Source organism: Clytia hemisphaerica, unplaced genomic scaffold (assembly GCF_902728285.1).
Source record: "Clytia hemisphaerica strain Z4C2 unplaced genomic scaffold, Clytia hemisphaerica genome assembly, whole genome shotgun sequence".
NCBI lineage: Eukaryota > Metazoa > Cnidaria > Hydrozoa > Leptothecata > Clytiidae > Clytia > Clytia hemisphaerica.
In genome coordinates, this window is record NW_027103421.1 from 858,808 (window position 1) to 879,123 (window position 20,316).

Below are 20,316 nucleotides of genomic sequence, written 5' to 3' on the forward strand. Positions count from 1 at the left end.
AAAACCAGTCTGAACTTTTGGCTAAGTCACTCTTTTTTATCGATTTTTAGGCTTATAAATGTTGATAGATTAGTCTTGGATACGTGTACTTTCTTCAAATGAGACCCCTAAAGGCCTACAATTCAAACAAATGTAGCGTTTCTGAAAATCAGAGGTTTTGGTTTGTTTGTTTTTTCATTAAAGGAATCAGATGGTTTGGAATGGTCCTTAGGAAACCTCCAAATCTTTTGATTTAACTCTTCTTTTCAAATTACTGTAGGATTTTAAAGTTACAATGTTATTTGGTTTCTTAGCAAGAAAAAAAGAGAACTTTAACGCATCTACCGTTTGTAAGAACTAGAGATTTCTATTTGACATATCTCGACTTAAAAAAAACTATGACAAAAAGATTACAACCAAAAGACATACAAATCATCTGATTATTCCTTTAAATTGTTCTCATAAAAAAGGTAAAAAACCTGGCAAGGTGTAAAGGAAAATTATTCTACTATTTTAGCCTTTCTCAGCCTTTCTACAATACTTGGAGGCCTTTATAAATTTTTCATCAGGTGCAAAGACAAGAGCCAGTCTTCCAAAAACATTCATTTGTCACACAACAAAAACCAAGCGAAGAGATAAAAGATTATCATAACACAACAGAAATTAAACGTACCCATATCATCAGACATGTCAAACCAGAACCAATCAAAAACAAGGAAATTGTCCACGTGACACAAAATTACAAACCAGTTGAGCGTGATATTGATATCAAACGTGTTCAGAAGCGTGACGTCAACATTAAGAAGCACGCTTTCGTGAGCGTACCAAAACAACAGGAAGACACGGAAATGAAACGTGTCTCGTCCTCAAAAGAAGAAATTGTTTACGAGCACGTTTATAAAAATCACGATGATTATTTAGCGAGGGCGGATATCTTATATCCCACCAATCCCGCCCAACAAGTGGATCGGATTCCGCTCAAAGATGATAGCTCCGTCAACGCCCAAATCGAAAAAGTTGAACCCGATATGTTTCCAATGAGTAAACCACCGACGCCACCACCATTACCACCCATTGCGGTTTCGAATCCGCCCTCCACGTTTACATCTCGAGGTAACACACTGAAACGTACGAAGCCGATTGTTCATAAAAAGACGCCTTGGTCAATGGAAGAAGTAAGCATCTTAAAATCTATTCTTACCCTAATTTTCTTTGCAGACTGGTTTTTCTAGCTCTCTTGGAAAACAATAGCTTGTACGAAACTATTTTCGCTTTAACGATAACAGTCAAGTCAGAGGAAAATAGCCACCACTTTCATAACTGTGTATCTGATACACAACATGAATGATGTGACGAAATTTTGGCCAAGTGACGAATATTTTTCCCCGACGAAAATTTTCCCAAGCCTTAATGCGTTTACCAACTACCAGCAAGTGACGAATATTTTTCCCCGACGAAGTTTCCCCCGATAAGGTATGATACTATACGAAATATAGCTGTTTTTAAATCAAAATTTTCATCTTTTGCTCTGAATATCTTGGCTTGATGAATTTTCTCGGACTTGCTTTTATTCTTTATTGGTCTAAATTATCAGCTGGTTAATATTCTTGTTACTTGCCACGATGTCAAAATTTGAACTTTTTTCTGTTACGTCGCGTTTTTTTAAACACAATCACGCAGCTTTGTTGTCATTCCCAGTCCTATTAGACGAGCACGGTCCTTACAAATTTAAGACTGCTTATTCTTCAAATCGTGTTAGGTTACTTTTACGCCGCCCCCTTATATGCTACCGGGTGCGCCACAAAAAAGTTTCTCTCTTTAAAAGTAATTTTCTCGAAATCTAAAAATTTTAAAAGAACCATTCCTATTTTATTGGAAAGAAGAAAAATAAACTTAAATTTTGATGGGTCATTTATTGAATTCGATTCATTAGATCAAAAGTTATGCTCAATTGAATAAAAAAGTTACTTTTGGAAAGTGCTCAAAAATGTTAAAAATCGACCTATCAAATTATTCAGAAGCATAATTTCATGATGTATCAGTATTTTTGTTTCAGTCATTAAAAATGATAATTAGCTGTTTAAATTACCTTTGTTATTTAAAGGAAGGTTGAATTTCAATAAAAGGAAGAAAATTCGTCGAAAAAGGCCAAAAAATCTGGTAGAATTCATAAAAATACATCAAATATGGGTTTCGAGGTAGATTCAGCCTTACATAGACTTAATCCAGTCTAGAACCAAAAATCTGAGGAAAATTTCGGTAATACTAAATCAAATTAATTTTGATGAAGATTTTGAACCCTTTCGACCCTTCAGTTTCAAAATTTATGTGTTTAGTTAATGAAAAATGCTCTTAATCATGTAAAGGCTATTGCGATTGCCAAATTTAAAATAAAAATTTGATAGGTCGATTTTTAATGTTTTCGAGCACTTTCTGAAAGTAACATTTTTATTCAATTGGACATAACTTTTGATTTAATGAATCAAATTTAATAAAAGACCCATCAAAATTTAAGTCTATCTTTCTTCTTTCCAATGAAATAAGAACGGTTCTTTTAAAATTTTTAGATTTCGAGAAAATTAGTTTCAAAGAGAGAAATTTTATTGTGGCGCACCCGGTATAGTTAATTTTTTTGATTCCGATTCCTTACGTCGAGGCGAAAATAAAAAAATGTGGTGTTTTCGGAATGTGGGTGAAGGAAAAAAGCCCTCATGCGGCCGGCCGAAAAAAGTTTTTTTGCTATTTTTATAACTTAAGATCATTGAAATATAACTCTAAAGATAACTTTTATGTACAAACAGTATGAAGTAAGCCCTGAATACTAATGTATTACTATGTACTACTTAACGAAAAAAACTTGATTTACAAGCAGGAATATCTAACCAAACGACGTTTGATAGCTTGAATGGTCAACTTGATTTTCTTTATGATGAACCATGTAGATGAACCCATAGTCTGCGGCCGGGTCAGAAAAAAATCTTTTTCACCCGGCCGGTTTCTGGAAACACTATAAGGGCCGGCGTAAAAAGGGCCGATTAAGTATCTTATATGAAATGCACCAGTTCTGATCATGGAGAATTCTTCTGGTGTGATTCAACTGCTTGAAACTATTGTTAAATTTTTTTATTCTGTTTAGGTCTTATTGAAACACCGTCAAATGAAACCAGGCCTCGACAAACGATATCATCCAAGTTATGCTGACGATCCAGAGAACATCAATTTCGACCAACGTCTATTGGATAAAATTACAGACCTGAAAAGGTCACGTGAACGATTGAATGATAGTTTTGAAGACGAACAAGACACGGCTACTAATCCACAGACTCTTAGATCGAAAGATCAAACCGGAGAAAAGGTATACTATTGTATATATTTATCTTAGATAAAAAGAAGCTCCAGTTTTTGGAGTTTTCCGAATAAGTTGGATTAACCTTTCCAGCGTTTCATTTTAACATCTTCAAATCGTCCACGCGCAAGGTTTTTGCAGGAAAAGCAATTTTCACGATAATCGGTCACATAACTGATACCGGTCATTTTCAAAACGTTACGGATACGTCTTTCGGGCTGGAAAGGGCAGCGTAGGTCCCTATCACGCATGTCCTTATTACACCCAAGCTCAATTTTTTTCAATTTTTATCCCGGCCCTGATTTAATTCTGATCATTTACGACGGCCCTTACCACGCTGGCGATGAGAAAAAAACGCTCGTAATACCCGCGCTGAATCTAAAAATAGATTTTATTTTTGACATAATCGTTACTCTGGATGTGTTTGTACGAGTTCCAACTTCATCAACCTTTGCGTTAATCTCTTTTGCACGTTAATTGCATCATTTGACAAAAGATATATAACATCTTGCACGTATCTTTAATTGAGCCGCATTGAATTGTGGGATTGCAACTCGTATAAATGGCAAAAAAAGTGAAAAGTAATAATTATGACATATGCGTTGCGGAGCGCTATGAAAAGAAAGCGCCTGGTCTAAATGGTCTTTATCAGATATCGTCAGATATCTGGGATTCTTAATTTGGATTCTCGCACCTTCCATGTTCATCCCTTTAAATTGATAAACTAACCGACTGGTTGGAGATCCGTTGATATAGGATGATCTCGAATAAGATTCCCATAAATACTGGGCTATCCACATAAAATGTCGACATGGCAATTTTTAAATGTTGAAAATTCGCCCTTGTAATAATCATAATACGGGTTAATTATTAAATTGGTTCATTTTGTTTTTATTTAGAATCATTACGGTGAGCCGACAACAGAGATAGACAGAGAACCTACTTTCAAAAAGCAACCAATTCGTAAACATTATATTGATATTGATATTGATAAAGAGCACCAGAAGAGAGAGAAAGAAGCTAGCCAAGTCATCTTGGATGCTCGTAAAGGTTTGTCACACGCTGTTTTATAAGAATATCAGGGTGAAAATTGGCCAAATCGTAAGACCCTTGAGGGTATTTATAGGGTATTTGATAAGAATACAGTCGTTTTGTATTTGGTTAAAAGAAAACACTGTTTCCTTTGTTAGAGATAAATTGAAGCTGTGAGGAAAAAATGTAATTTTAACCCAAATGTTCACTCAAAAGTCCAAAACTCTCAAATTGATCATTTCTCATGTTTGTAAAAAAGTCAAATCTAAAATAGTAAGAATACGTTAAGAATATTTCACCCTCAATTTTAGCACTTTCCTAAGAATACTTGACCCTCATCCAAAGTACACTATTCTTATTAAAAAAGAGCTATTATGGGGCCTTTATCTTGCCTATTTTCTATCATTTGTCAGATTTGTGGGTATTTTTATCGACCGCCGGAGGCGGTTTCTTTCATAGTGGTACGCTAATCTCGTTTTGCCTTGGCTCATTACTTTGTCTACCATTTACTTTCGGTTTTTTTAACTAGATTACCCAGGTGTTTCTCTTTTTTTCCCTGAATAACTTTTATTCGGAATTGAATAATCGAGACATGAAAAATGACTATATTGTAATCTGTTTTCAATGAATAATCTAAAATGTACTGGAGATGACATGAAGGCGTTAATAATGTGCGCGCGCTCTTTCGCGAGCGTGATTCGTGATGGAAGGCGGTCGTTTCAGTGTGGTTTACATCCACACTGTGACCTAGTACATTTTTTATAGAATTGCATTTTTAAACTGTATCGCGTGATTAAGTGACCCGGTAGTAAATAGTGAAACAGTCCGTCAGATTCGAGTCGTTTTTGGAAGGCTACAAATAGTACGAACCAATATTTTTAATAGAAAAATAAGGAACTGCAAATCTGTTATTCATGACGGTTTCCATTTTTAATTCTATTTTTCATCTTCAAGTAGTTTTTGCTTTGTTTCGAAGTTTTGTGTTTTTTTTCTTTCAAAATGGCGACCAAAAAATAATAAGAAAGCAAAGTCAAGCCGGCTGGCACACGACGTCTCAACGTTCATCCAACGTTATATGGACGTTGTTAACGTTATATAAACGTTGAAACGACGTTGTGTGCCAGCTAGGCAGTCTATTTGAAATAAACCACCATTATTATCCATATAGCGGTCATTAAGTAAGCCATTAAAGATTCGAACGGCGGGCGGTATTGAAAGTTTCTATGACTCAAATAGTCATACCCGCGCTGAGAAAACTAAGGCGTTGCGCTTCAGAGGGCTGAAATATCATTAACTGCCCTGGTTATAGTAGCCTATACTAGACGTCACCTAAGTTTTTTTACGCAATTAACGTCTATTCCACTTTGCGACTTTTTCGAATGTTTTGAGCCCGGGTTTTCAGGCTCTAAACATTCGATTTTTTGACGTCACTTTTAACTTTCGAAGCTCCTGCAGTAGCAAAATAATCGAATTTGCGTCAAAACACTTGAAAGGCTTCTATTTTTCGAAAATCGTCAAAGTGGAACTCACTAAGAAACGAGATGAAAAATCCCGGTTTTTAGTGAGGTGCTCGCTATGGTTATAGGGCGATAACATCATTTGCGACCCGCTCGGAACTTTATTGAAGTCGTTGCATTGAAGCGGTGAGACTAAACCGACGTCAGAAAAAAACACTTTTTGGTTATTTACGGCCCGCTCGCAAGGGTACTCAAAACTTGTTAAAGTCATTGCATTGAAGCGAAAAGATTTGGCTGACGCTAGGAAAAAACGTTGTTTGAATGTTCGATATGGATAATAATAGTAATAGCGTTTAGCTTTCGTTCGTTGTTGTCATTAATTCTGCCCTTGCAGTTTGATTATTAGCCCTCTAGTGCCATTTGCGCCCTCCGCTTCGCGTCGGGCCCAAATGACACTCTCGGGCTAATAATCAAACTGCGCGGGCAGAAAATAACAACAACGACCTCAACCTGAACGCTATTGTTATATTCTAAATTTCTACAGGTCTCCGAAAATCAAACACCAAAAATTTGCAAGAAGAAAAGACACTTGATCAACCTATGGTGGAACAAAGGACAAAAGATTTCGACATGGATAAACTCTTGAATAAGAATAATTTATGGTTAAAAGATCATGGCACCTTAAGGCCAGACAAAAATTCAGCAAATTCGCAAGAATCGACCAATTTTTTGGTCCAATCAAAGAATAGATTGCGACCTGCTGAATATTCGAACCAAAATTCGGGATTCGTCAATAGTGGTGGTGCTGCCGACAATGACCGAGAACCGATAAAACGGAATTGGGTCGATCCAAAAATAAGACGATTCCCTAAGCAAACAGTCGTTGATGTCACCGACGATTTTCGTTCAGCCGACAAAAGGGAATCACCTTCGATTCTCGGTTCAGGTGGTGGATCGCTCTCAAACGCTTCTAAGAAACGTTTAGAAGAGCACGCGAAACGATTCGAGAAACGACGAAATTCGTCGGGATCACGAGCATCAAGTTCGGGATCGGAATCGAACTTCGTTGATAGTGTATTCAAAGGGGTTTTTGCCGACAACGATTTGACAAGTGCCGACGCTTTAGTGGTAAGATTTTTGGTGTTGTCAAATTTTTAACAATAGATAGGGACATTATTCATTTAGAACACAATACTTGTGGATAAAATTAGTTTCTCGAATACAACCTTTTGACTCGATTTTTTGACCTTTTGACTTTAGATCTTCGAGGAAAAATGGATTTTCCAATATGAGAAGCTGTTATCTTTTATAATTTTTTAAGATTTTTCTAAGCCTCGTTCCAGCTTTTTTCACTGGTGTTTCCGTATAAGATATTATTCCATTGATTCTTGATATGCGTGAGTAAGATCACGTCCTCTTTTGTTATGGGAAATCGCAACCGATCCCTGTTTGTCCCTGAAAATAGCAAATCAGGTCGGATTCTGTTTGTTCCTGTGTTTTGCCGATAAAAAATGAGGTAATCTTCACACATATCATGAACATCAAGGGTCCACGAATCAATTAAAATACCAAAGAAAATACAGTAAACAATACAAATACAGTAGCTACAATCGTTGCCAATATATTATGGCACATTTCCGGCGGTCAAATTTAGACACAAGGCAATAACCTCCCCTCCCCTCCGAACAATGTTGCTGGGAAAGAAATATTGCTTGGCCGGTCTTTAGCCTCCTCCAACAACATTGTTTGGGGGGAGAGGGGTGAGGGAACTCAATTTTGGGGTTTGTGCCATAGGTTTTGTCAAGGATTGTATATCTCGCTAATCCTAATACACCCTCTATATTTCAAATCTCTTTGTAATTCGAACAAATTAGACTTTCCTTTCGATCTCGAATTAGCTCGAATTTTCTGTACACATTTTCTCTTTTATATAAAATAGAACAAACTGAAAGGCGGTGGAAACGATTTCTACTACCCGGACCGTGCCATGCTTCGTCGTCAACCAAGCCACAGACTATCCAACAATTACAACGATTCTCAAAGCCTTGATATGTTGAGAAAACAACAAGAACAAGCAGAACAAAGGTTGCATCAGAATAATGCTGAAAGTAAGAACAAGAAAATATCTCATGGGTTTAGAACCCGCGGGGGGGGGGTACTAGGGTTGCGAGCTGACGGGGAGGTGCCGCCCGACTTTCGACCCTTAGCGGGACTAAAAAGGAGAAAACAAAGGACAATTTTGTAACTTTGATGACCCTTATTGGGACAAATTTGACCAATTTTGACCAAATTTTGATCTTTCCGGGGGTAAAAAATTGAAATTTTCCTACTTCTCCGACCCTTAGAGGGACTTAAATTTGATTTTCTGATTTTTCCAACCCTTAGCGGGACTTTGGAAATCCAAAAAAAGGTACCCTTAAGGGCGACACATACCGTACCCTCCATTTGCCTAAAATACCCCCTTCCCAGGGGTTTAGAATTAGTTTTACTTTAATTCCGAGTAATGGGCTGGTCTATCAAAAGTCAATACAGGGACGGGGATGGACGAACCTTTCCAAGTCAAGAAAGAATTCCTGGAAAAGTATGGATATCCACCCCCTGGAAATGGTAAAATTTGCTAAGAAACCCTAGGAAAAAAATCTTTTCATACAATCAAAGTCATAATATTTGATTTGGGGGTGCTCTAAGGGTAGAGTTTTAACTCTTAGGATCTGAGGATCTAAAAGTCCAAGAATGGTCCAATTAGGGCTCAGAATAAAGCCTGGAAGTCTATAGACCCCTCCCGAATTGAAATATTCGAATAAATTTATCAATTAGCCCAAAAGCGACTTTCTCGCTCGAACTTTAAATTGCTAAAAACGAGGAACTAACCAAAATTCTCAATATATTTTGACCGAGATTGTACTTTAAAATGGCGGTGGACGAGCTAAAACAGCTAAAACTTCTTACCCCCCCCCCCCTGGAAAAATGAACAGAAAAAGAGCTCCTATAGACCTCCTGAAAATTCTTATCGGGTTTCCCCGTTGGAAATGTTCGTCAGTTTCCCTTTATGGATATAAAATGGAATAGTCCAATTTCTCCTGTCAACTAAGAATGTTTTTGAAAAATGTTTGTCAAGCAAGATCGACGCCTGCTAATGCACCGCTTCTTACTCAATGTCTTTATAATAGCCATCAATTGCAAAAAAATTGGAATAAGAGTCCAGCTTCTATGCATGCGAGGCATTGATACCATGATACATAGTATGATGAAATTCGAACTACGCGGGAGAGCATATAGCTCGGCATAATCAAACTATATAATCAGAATGTTTCCCGCAAGAGTTGTTTCATACTTTAAGGTTTTATTTTTACATAAGTGTTCCCGTTTCATATCAGGACAGTGTCTGCCTATTGTTATATTATGCTGATTTAAGCAAAAAATTGTTGTTTTTTCCCTCTTTCTGACCAATATTGCTCCACATCCTTGTCAATTCAATTTGAAAAAGTTTGTGAATTAAAGTTGATGAGTAAGCAAACGATTTCACTCTTATTTAAAAATAAAACCTTTAAAGGGAAGAGACTTTACTGATATAGTAGTACATTAATATTTTGACCATCTCCTTCGTCCCATAGAGAACAACTTGTTTAGTCACGTGAGAGTATCAAATGACCCGCCCATTCAAACGACAACGCCCTGGACACGTGTTGTCCCAATCAATGAAATTGACCATTACTCCACCAATAACAATCATCGACACCAAAATCATCAAGACGGTATAATGCGCGTCTTTTTTTATAAGAACATTCAAAAATTTTGAAGCCTTCGGATGTTCTTACTTTTTTTAGTTTAAGTTTAGAAATGTTCCTAAAATGTTGTTATTTTAAGAATTCTGTGCGATTTTCTATGAATTTGGGTGCTTTAGAGTCTGCAAAGCCGTAAAATATTTTTGGCTTCGAAGCTTTATGTTCTTATATAAAATACGTGTATCAGCTTATAACTTCATATAACTTCGGCTTTTTTAAAAGCAACATTATAAGAATATCAAACACTTTTGCAAACTCACAATTGAAAATAAGCTAATAACAATCAACTGTGTACAGTTGCGCAGACTGGTTCCTTTAAAGTCATATTATTATTACTTACAGGTATTCTTTCAACGGCAAACTATGAAACTTCTAAGTCGATTCCAAAAGCTCCACCTCCGCCACCGCCCGCTGCCAATAAATTGATACCTGTCAAAGGGTTAGCTAATCAAATGGAGAGACACAATCATGGTGGCGGAAGGGTGGTACCTTTTCTTTTGAAAGGTTCTTACGTCAGCTACACAAACACTGAATGGAAAATTCATCTCAGGAAAGAGGTGAGTAAAAATTCATTTTTGGTTGAACAAGTCAATCCTTATACATTTCGCAGTGAAAAATAGAATTACAAAGTGCTGAAGAAAATTTGAAAAATAACGAACTAACTAATAATACTTCATTTTTAAGATTTTTTTTCGATTTAAAATGAATTTATATTTAACTTTTTATACTTTTCTTTCGACGATTGTTTAAGAAAATCAGGGGAAGATATTGACTATATCGAAATATACTGACTTTGCCTGACCCAATTCTTTTGACGCATTTTGAATTTCCTGAAGGTATTGCTACAACCAGCTATGTAATACTTTAGCAGTAAGCCTCAAAAACAGCTTATTTATGCTTACCTGTTCCTTACAACCATTAAAAGTTTGGGGGAAGTGGGGCTGTACATCAAAAGAACATGAAAACAGCTCTGTTTACTGTCAAATATTATAGGGCTGATTGGGCTTTTCCAGAAATAGTTCGTGCCCCCCCCCCCTGTTGAGGATATCGGATTTACGGGGGTTAACGATTTTTGTTTAAAAGTGGATATTCAGGGGGCTAAATATCTACAAGGGAGCGGATATCCAGGGGGTAAAGTGTCTTTTCAAGTAAAATCTAGGGGGTTCGATACTTCGAAAAATCAATATCCTCAACAGTGGGGGTAAAAATTTTTTCTGGTCTGGAAAAGCCCATTGTATCTCACATTTGACTTAAGGAACCTTGATATTGCGAGAACATATTTTGTTGAGAAGCAAAAGTTTTGGCAAATGTCAGGGTAAATTGATTTTTTTTCAACGCATTGATATGGCAAACTGTTTTCTTTTTTCTTAGATCTTCCTACCCAAAGAAAATTTGGGCAAAAGTTTGAAAGAAGTCATTTACCGTCAGGTACGCATCTACAAGTGAACAATAGGATATTATGGTGTACCTGACCAAGATTGGTGTTTTTTTTTGCCAAGAATATTTTGAATTTAGAGTTTTTGTTTGTTATCGATTTCAACTATAAAAGTACAATAAAGATCTGCCATTTCTGCCATGTTTAAAATTTTCTAAATTAAATTTGTTGCTTTTAAAGTAACAAATCGGTCTGTTTGGACACTATAGGTCACTTATGTGGTTTCTTATGCGGTTATTCAAATGAATGTACCTCTACGGTCAGTAAAATACCCCGTCATTTTTTTTGCCCGACCGCCTCGTCTAGCTCATCGCAATTTTAGTACTAAGTCTTTAGTATTCAAAGATTTTTATGTAACATTATTATAAGATTTTGGAAGACATAAGCAGCCGAACATGTTGTCGACTTTCTGGTGATGATCGTTACAAAGTTCAAAAAGTCATTGGTAAGTTAAATGTTATCAAAATCGTCTTCGTGTGTCCTAGGCTTTATTTACGTTGCTGATGGACGCCAGAGAATACTATCTAGCGCTATCAGTAAGAAAAAAAAAGCTGATGATACGCAGGGGACGAGGTTGAGACATTATTCTATAAAACCCTGTCTTGCCATCACCTAGGGACACCGAATCTTTGTGCATTTTTCTCTAAAAGTAGCTGGTGTGAAGTAAATTTAGTCCCGTTATATGCTTCGATTGGCCCATGTTTTCGATCATGTAAATTAAAAAAACAGTGACAAATTCATGATATGCACCATTGCAATGTCTTCCACGGACCCAACAGCTGATTTGTTACAAAGTGTTAACTTTGCGGCCAAAAGTCTTAACTGATTTTACATCACTTACCACCAATCAGCTATTAGGTCTGTGATGTAATGTCAGAAGACATTGCAGTTATGCATATCATGAATAATGAGTTTTTTGATACTTTTTCTCTGCAGTGGCATTTTTTCATAACATACAGATTCAAACTAGGCTACTCAATTCTCTAAGCGAAAAGTGTTTCTTATATTCTAATATTTATGACATGCACCATTGCAATGTCTTCTGATATTACATCACAGATCCTACCCCAAACTGATTGGTTGCAAGTGATGTATTGATTGATTTTACGTCATTTATAGCCAATCAGCTATTGGGACAACGATGTAATGTCATACAAAATCTTTCTAACCATTGTATCTTAGACTCTGGTACATCAATGGAGAACGATATATTGAAACAGAAAGTCATCAATGCAGCCAAAGAACTTCCTCTCTACTTCGCAAGAATTTATAAGTTCGAGGTAAGAGTATATCAGGCTTTTTTTTTGCCGGTAAACGACGGATATCTTTGGTCCGACCCCGCCCACTAACACATTCTCGGCTAAAATTTTCTCACTTAAAGTCCTAAAAAGGTTAGAGTAGAAACTTTTGGATCCAAAAATGAGATCACTTATTTCCCATCTGAAATGCGTGACCCGCGTGTTTTTCACACAAACGCCGGATTGAAAAATAAAATGCATCGAAATATAGAGATAGCGCTAGATTCAATTCTTCATTCCTATAGCAGTTCAAATCTTCACGTTTTCTGAGAAAGGTGTGTAGGTGCAATCAGGCTCTCTCGCCGACAGTATATAGCAGAAGAGTCAGAGCCAGATCTTTTGGCTAGTGATACCTTATAATGCATAATAAAAAAACGCATTTTATCAATCAAAGATAATTTAAAATTTAAAGGTTTAATTCCCTTTAGTCCTTCTGGTTTTAATGGAACAGGGGTCTATTTCTTCTATATGATCTACTTCTTCTTTTACCAGGGATTTAACGAGCACTTATACAACTACATTGCAATCTCACATAGTGGCGTCCGGTTAGCTGCAAGGAATTCTTTGGATGAAACTCTGATTGTCACTTCATATATTCAGTAAGAAATAATTACTAATCCAGCCTTAATCCAGCCTTCTCAGGTGAGTTACGGCGTGTCCAACTCCAATGCAAACCATTAGCACTCATTTTGGGATACTCATCCATACATCAAAAGATGTACATTAACCCTATTCATACTAGGCTTTTAGGGGCGGCTCAAAACTAGGGGGGGGCTTTTCCTGTACCACCCCTTAACTTTTGATCTAGTTGGTCTTTTTGGATGAAATTTGGCACACAAGACCCTTGTCATGTAAGGTAACTTTTGACAAAAAACTTTTTGATGACGTCACTCGTCATGCCCAAAGTGAGAACAAACAGAAAATTTCCTTTGTTCTTTTGAATAGCTATTGTATTCTAAATATTAGAAAAAAGTTCCCTGAGTCTAAAATGCTTATTTTATCCTAAATATTCAACAAGAGCCGCAAAGATGCGGATAAATATTTCCTCCGCAAAAGCCTCAAATAGCGAGAAAGCTTTTTAAAAAAGCTTTAAAAAATTCCAAAAAGATTTGCCCAAAAATTGAATCAATTTGCTATACAAGTGTCCTTGATCAATTCAATAGCTATCACAAAGGAAGCAAATAATGTAAATGTATTTCAATGGTATTTTTTGTTTATTTCTTAGTTCAAGCATTTTTTGAACAGCTATTATAATAAATATATAATAATTTCACAAGTCAAGTTCTAACAAAAATGTAACCATTCGTAAAAATAAGTAATGAAAGGTTTCTAACAACTTTCATTTATTCCCATAAAAACAAAAAATATGCACCACTTCTATTTTTCCGAAATAAAACTTTACACAATCATATCATTTTGTGAAAATTTATGTCCATTATTCTCCATGCAAAATAGTGTCTGATAACAAACATTGAATTATCCACAAAACATACAATTCCGTTAATCCAAAAGTACAATCAAATTCAAAGGTACAATCATGAGAACATTCACCAGTGATGCTAAAACCAGAAACGTGACATGATACATTGCAAACAGGATAGAACGTAAACATGATAAAACGTAAATAGCATACAACGTTAGCGGGATATAGTGTAAACAGGGTACAGCATAAATTGGATACATCATAATCAGGATACAGGATATATCGTTAACAGGATACAGGATACACCGTTATCGGGAGAAAGGTAAAGCAGTATGACAAGCATCTTTCCCAACATTTTGATCAAGATCCGACCGATTTGTTTTTAACTTTATGCAGCATGTTTATCATGAAGAATGAATAACGATTCGTGAAGATTAATAAACGTGTAATATGTATTCGACTTTGCTGAGCTTTCGTGACAAATGAATGTGCATCCATGTGTAAAGCTTAAAATGAAAAAAAAACAATGAAATTAGAGGATTTTTGATAAAAGAAAATAAACGTTTATAAGAGTCGATAGATTCCCCACGTTAATTTACTTCCCAATTCTCTCAAAGGTAACGAATCGAGTGGGGATTGAACCTACGACCTCTCGCTTGGCGGGCGATTACTCTCCCAACTAAGCTAAGATTTAATTTATATAATTTATCAAAAGTGGCAGACATAAATTTCAAGATGTATGTTCGGAACAATAAGGAACCTTATACCCTTATGAAATTTTCAAAACCATTTTTCCAATTTCTTCATAGTGAAAAAAGATGACTAGAAATTGAAAAGTTAAATTTTGTTATACTCACGATTATAATGCAATTCAATATCCAAAATATGATTTATAATTGACAAGGTATTATTCATACGTTTCTGTCGAGGGTGACATCATACCGAATGACGACTTTGAAATAAATTTGATCCAAATTCACCATGACAAACACCAACAATATTATCACTTTTGTCCATATTTATTTGTTGTTCTATTAAAGTTAAATATCATTTTTAATCATTGTTCATTATCATTCTGTGGTGCATGAAAAGTATCAATTCATTTATATTTTTACAGTAGGTTTCAGAATATAAGTTTTGACTAAAATAAGACATTCTAAATGAAAAAAAATCAAATCAGTAAACAAAGAAATAATACAAAACTAGAATAATAAAATAACAAATTTATTTCAATAATTTAAGAATTAAAAAATATTCTTAAAAAATCTTATCGACTGTAATAAATGCTTCATTAATAAAGGAAAGAAGCACATAATCAAGAAATGAATAAAATTCGAAACATTGAACAATATTGTTTAGTCCGTTTTACCAGGACTGAATTTTATCAGCATCAAAAGAGAATTTAATGTTAACAAAATTTCAAAAGAGTGAAGTCTCAGGCCTTTCTTCTCATAATTGATTTCTATTCCTATTAAAATTCAGTACAACAAAAGACAAACTCTACAAAAATATTAACTAAATATTAATATTAGCATCTTATAAATTCATTCAAATAAAACATATCTTTTTAATTCATGTATGACCTATCACAAAGCCCCTTATATTCTTGGAAAATATCTCAAAATTTAAGCAGCTAAATAAGACAAGCGACAAGCCTTTAGTTGAGAATATTTAAACATAGATTTCACTGTACGGTAATAAAAGAACTCTTTATTTTTATATGAATGATCAAAATGACCATTATATGTCACTTTCATTCATTATACAAAAATAAACTGCCTTAATCTTTGAGGTTTGTGCCTAACGATGAAAGTTTAGATAGGATTCTATATGGCATAAGTTTGCAGCTACTGAAATATCTAAGTTGTTAGTGACTGTATTTTTAAGTCCTAGCTTGAAACTCTTGAAGATCCCCAAACTTGTGCCATTTAAAAGCCTACTGGGTTTTTAGGAGTCCCTTGACTCCCATCCCCCACCCATCCCTTTTGTATCATAAATTGGAAATCTGAATCCCTGTTTTCTATTAATAAAACATAAAACTATCAAAAGATTTCAATTTTCAAAACATCGTGATCTGAAAGGCATGTGCAAAATTTAAGACCATCCACCAAGGCATCATTAAGGGAGCTATTGAGGAAAATATGATCAATGGCACCTCCATCTACATGTGTTGGAAAATCTACGAGTGGATTGAAATCTTGAAGGCAGTATAATAGATTTCGTTTTTCTTCACTTTCTTTTAGCAGGTCAATATTAAAATCACCAAAAATAATATCGATATCTGGTAACTCAGATAGCACTGTGTGTAGACTAGAAAAAAAAGAGGTCAGTGTTTCTTGATGACTGCGGTAGAGTAAAAGAATGTTGAAAGTCCTGTCACAGTATGTATTTTTCTTAAGTTTTAAATAAGAAAACCCAGATACATGCTCGTGTTCCAGAATAGAGATAGATTCTTTGTATCCAATCGCCAAGCTTTTAAATTTGTCTGTATCATTGTTAAAGAGCATTGTAAAAGGTTTCATGTTGTATTCCACTTCTTCAATATTTGAATCACAATTGATTTGAGTCTCTGCAAAGAAAACAACGTCAGAATCATAAACTTGTTTATGGTGCTTTAGTGAAGCAGATTTTCCTCTGAGCGATCTGATATTTAGAAAAGTCAAAACCAGATTCTCTTCTGAGGGGGGGAATGAATTGAGTGGTTCCAAAATATTTTCTTCACACCGAAGTCTTTCATACTCTTCATCAGCAAGTTTACTAGATTTGATAGCCGAAGATGAATAATCACCAATAAGAAATAAGCCGTTGAGGGAAGTAACACGACTCAATGCAACATACATTTGACCTGGTTTAAATTGGTTTTGCCTATGCAGCTGAAAACTAACAACAATCTTTTGAAGTGTCAACCCTTGTACTTTATGCACAGTACAAGCATATGCTAGAATAAGAGGAAATTGTGTCCAGATTACTGTTACCATTTCTTTTCTTTTGGAGGTACCAAATTTAGCTTCAGTTCTTTCAATTGGAACATAACCATTGCGGCGTGCAAAGTCATCACTTTTCATTTTTTCATTTCCAGCTTTAACATCATCAAAAAGGACATATATTTTTTCACATTTACCATTCAAAACTTTAATGTGCTTAACTGTGCCAAGTTGCCCATTTACAAGTCTATCGTTTATGTCCAGATTTGTAGTCAACAAAACTCGAGCACCGACTCTTAGAGTAAGTTGATAAGTTATACCTCCAGTATCTGTGTATTTTTTGTTTCTAATTTCCTGAATTTTACTTTCTGTGAGTCCACGAGGGTATTGTTCAATGGCAAAAATATTGATTATAGGTGTTGACAATGTTTCAATCATTTTGTCATTGTGAGCTTTCACCATGCTGTTTTCTGCAAATAAATGCAAAGCATCCCATGGGTAATTTGGATCATCTTGTGAAATAAATTTGGATCTCAAGATTCTTTCATCTTCTTCTGTTATGATTCCTATTCTAATGTTGTTCAGCAAATTTACAAATGTATTGTCACCCTGTTGGCGCATAACCTCATTAAGCTCAGCAAATCTAAATTGACGCCAAAGTTTTAATAAATTTATCACAAATCCGTTCAACGTAAACACTGGGCCGCCAAAAACAGGAGGTAACTGATATAGATCACCACTAACAATAACTGTCTTATTGGCAAACGGTATACGGTCAGATGTCCCAAATATTTCACAAAGGCGTTGGTGAATTTGCAGTAAAGTCTGTGGACTCACCATGGATACTTCGTCAATGAAAATCACGCTAATGTCTTGAAGTTTGAGACGAAAATTAGTTCTTTGTTTATCACTTAGTGGTAGAAAACCGTGACGGGATAGACCCAGACCAGTATGTATTGTTGTACCATCAATATTGATTGCAGCAACACCGGTTGGTGCCAATCGCAAGATTTTGGCTTTAGATGTGTCACCTTTACGACAAAGAAGCTTGTTTAAAACATCATACAGACATTTGAGAAGATAACTTTTTCCACATCCACCAGCTGCAGTTAAAAAGATACGAAGTGGTTCAATTTCTTCCGGAGATTCTAAATTCTTGTTCTGTACATATCGTTTAATTGACATATAGACAACATCAAAGATTTCTCGTTGCTTTTCGTTCAAAGACTCAATGTTCAACCTCAATTCTTCCTCTGAAAAAGTTGTACTATGAACAGCAGCTGGAGCTAAATTGGCCAAAGCTTCATCATCAATATGCAGTTCTTCCTCAATATGGGTATTGTTATCTAACTCCTCATTTAGCAGATTAAATACTTCGTCATTCTCTTGTTGGGCGAAAGCGTTCTGATTTGTTAATAAATCACTCCGATAGTTTTGTAAGGCACTTTCAACCAACTCGGAGTTTGGCTCAAAAATTTCTCTGTTTCTATTGACTTTTTCTAAAACATCAGGACTGGACAATTTCAGCATATATGAGCCGTCTAATTTGAGATCTTCTTCTTTGCGAAAGGGATAAAACAACATCAAAAGGTGATGAGCATACTTCTCTGGGTATAAATGACGATTTGGTGTGTATGTTCGGAGAACTTTTCTCACTTTACGACATCTCATACATTCTTTAGAATTCATTAGGGGAATTTTCTTATGAAGCGGGTTTTCAACATGGTTTTCTTCAACAATAGTGTCATCAAGCACATTAGGCTGACTGTCATTTATAAGTTCTGCATAATCAATTTTTTTATCAAGTTCAAAGTTGCTGCAAAATTGTGCATAACATAAACTATCAATTTCTCTGTATTTTCCGTTTGAAAAAGTTCTATTGGGTCGATCAATATATCTATCCAGTATGTTTTTCTTGAAAACATCTTCACTATCCTCAGGAAGCTCAGCCAATTCCTCCTCAGACTTGAACATATGAAAACGCTCCTCTGGTAAATTAGTATTTACAAACATGACCTGAGGGTATCCTTTGCGTAACCAAAGTTCAGGCATCAACTGATAGACAGCTTCTTGAACAGAACATTCTCTGTTATCACTGTATGCTTGAGCTAACTTTTGCATTGTTTCAAACTTATCTTTTTCAAGTTCTTTACACTCTGCTAAAGCCTCCTTCATTGCATTTGAGCTGGAAGTTTCATTTTTTGAAAAGTATGCACACATATATTGCACTGCTTTGTAATGATTAAACACTGGTTGGAGATCGATATTGGCTTGCCATGCCAAGAGTCCCTCTTCAAAATAGTTGTTTACAAAACAAGAATTTGTATTTCTTTTAAGGTGAACCTGAAAGTCATTTTCATCTGTGGATATTGATAACGCAACTTCATAATCAGTAAGGGAAATATCTAGAGACTCAAGAACTTCGTCAATATTTGGAATATTTTCATAGTTTGGTCTTTCAGGGTACAAAAAGTTTCTTTTTTGAGGATTTAAAAATTCATCAATATAATTTTTAACTTTTGAAAATATTTCTTTTTGCTTCAATTGAATTTGATCCTTATCAGGTGTATCTGGAGGTAATGGTTTTGCGATTATTGTTCTGTGGGTGAAAAATTTACCGAATCCAAAACGACATTCTTTATTTCCATACTTTTGACATGTTTTCGAATGGCGGTGAACCTGATACTGCTCAACAAGTTCTTTCAACCTAGATGGTTCAGTGGGTATATTGGCAGAGATAGCAGAATCCAAAAATTGTGTATATTCTTCAATACTCTCTAGTGTTAAGACTGGCATATTTTCAACCCATAAGAGACAATGTGCATGGGGAGAACCTCTGAACTGGAATTCTATTCTAATTACATGGAATTTCACTTTTCCTAATGGCCCTTTAATAACAATCTCTTTATAGAAAACTTCAACGCGATATTGAAAGTGCCTTACTAAAAGAACTGGATTACTATTCAGAAGCTCACATCTTTCAAAATATGGCAATGCGATTATCTCCTCGTCAGATAGCTCTTGACCGTTTAGCCTAGAAATTATGTAGGGCAATTCGTTCCACCTCAAGTCAGCACAGGACAGTGTCATGAAAAATGAAGGAATCCCAAGTTGTTTGACCATAGCTAACACATCAGATAACATATTTTTCCAATAAGCAGCAGAACCTTTGACACTATTCATGAAAGTGTAAGCTTCCTCATTAACTACAAAGTTTTTCACATTTTCTTTGAAATTGCTACTTAGCATACCTGCACTGATATTTCTCCCTGAAACTTTACGCATTGCCACATTCATTTGATTACGCAAATTAGTTTGTTGTGAAACAAAGTTAGCAAAAAAGAGGTAATCAGAATCAGATGCAAATCGCTGTGTGTAATTTAAGAGACGTTGATTGAAATATTTTGTATGAGTGAGTTTAACATCTCTGTATTCTGATAAGCCAAATTTTCCAGTTGGGAATAAATCAGGAAAGGCCAATACTTCCACTTTTTCATCTTTCAAAACATTCAAAGGAGCTTTTCCTTCACCTGGAGCCACAACAATATTTTCGTCATCAACAATTGCATGAGGGCATTTCGAAATCAAAGTTGTTTCAACACAAGTCAACCGATGCCGATCCATTGGATCCTCATTT

The 20,316-nt window shown here is 35.4% G+C and overlaps 1 protein-coding gene across 1 annotated transcript in view; it reads left to right on the plus strand.

Moving 5' to 3' along the window:
• LOC136797800 (unconventional myosin-XV-like) overlaps positions 1 to 20,316 on the plus strand; it is a 175,320-nt gene that overhangs the window by 36,033 nt on the left and 118,971 nt on the right. The window contains exons 31-41 of the mRNA XM_067054385.1: positions 549 to 1,154; positions 3,116 to 3,334; positions 4,225 to 4,375; positions 6,359 to 6,942; positions 7,754 to 7,922; positions 9,429 to 9,569; positions 9,942 to 10,156; positions 10,971 to 11,027; positions 11,404 to 11,479; positions 12,217 to 12,314; positions 12,825 to 12,931. Of these exons, the coding sequence (XP_066910486.1) occupies positions 549 to 1,154; positions 3,116 to 3,334; positions 4,225 to 4,375; positions 6,359 to 6,942; positions 7,754 to 7,922; positions 9,429 to 9,569; positions 9,942 to 10,156; positions 10,971 to 11,027; positions 11,404 to 11,479; positions 12,217 to 12,314; positions 12,825 to 12,931 (2,423 nt within the window). The remainder of the gene's footprint in view (positions 1 to 548; positions 1,155 to 3,115; positions 3,335 to 4,224; positions 4,376 to 6,358; positions 6,943 to 7,753; positions 7,923 to 9,428; positions 9,570 to 9,941; positions 10,157 to 10,970; positions 11,028 to 11,403; positions 11,480 to 12,216; positions 12,315 to 12,824; positions 12,932 to 20,316) is intronic.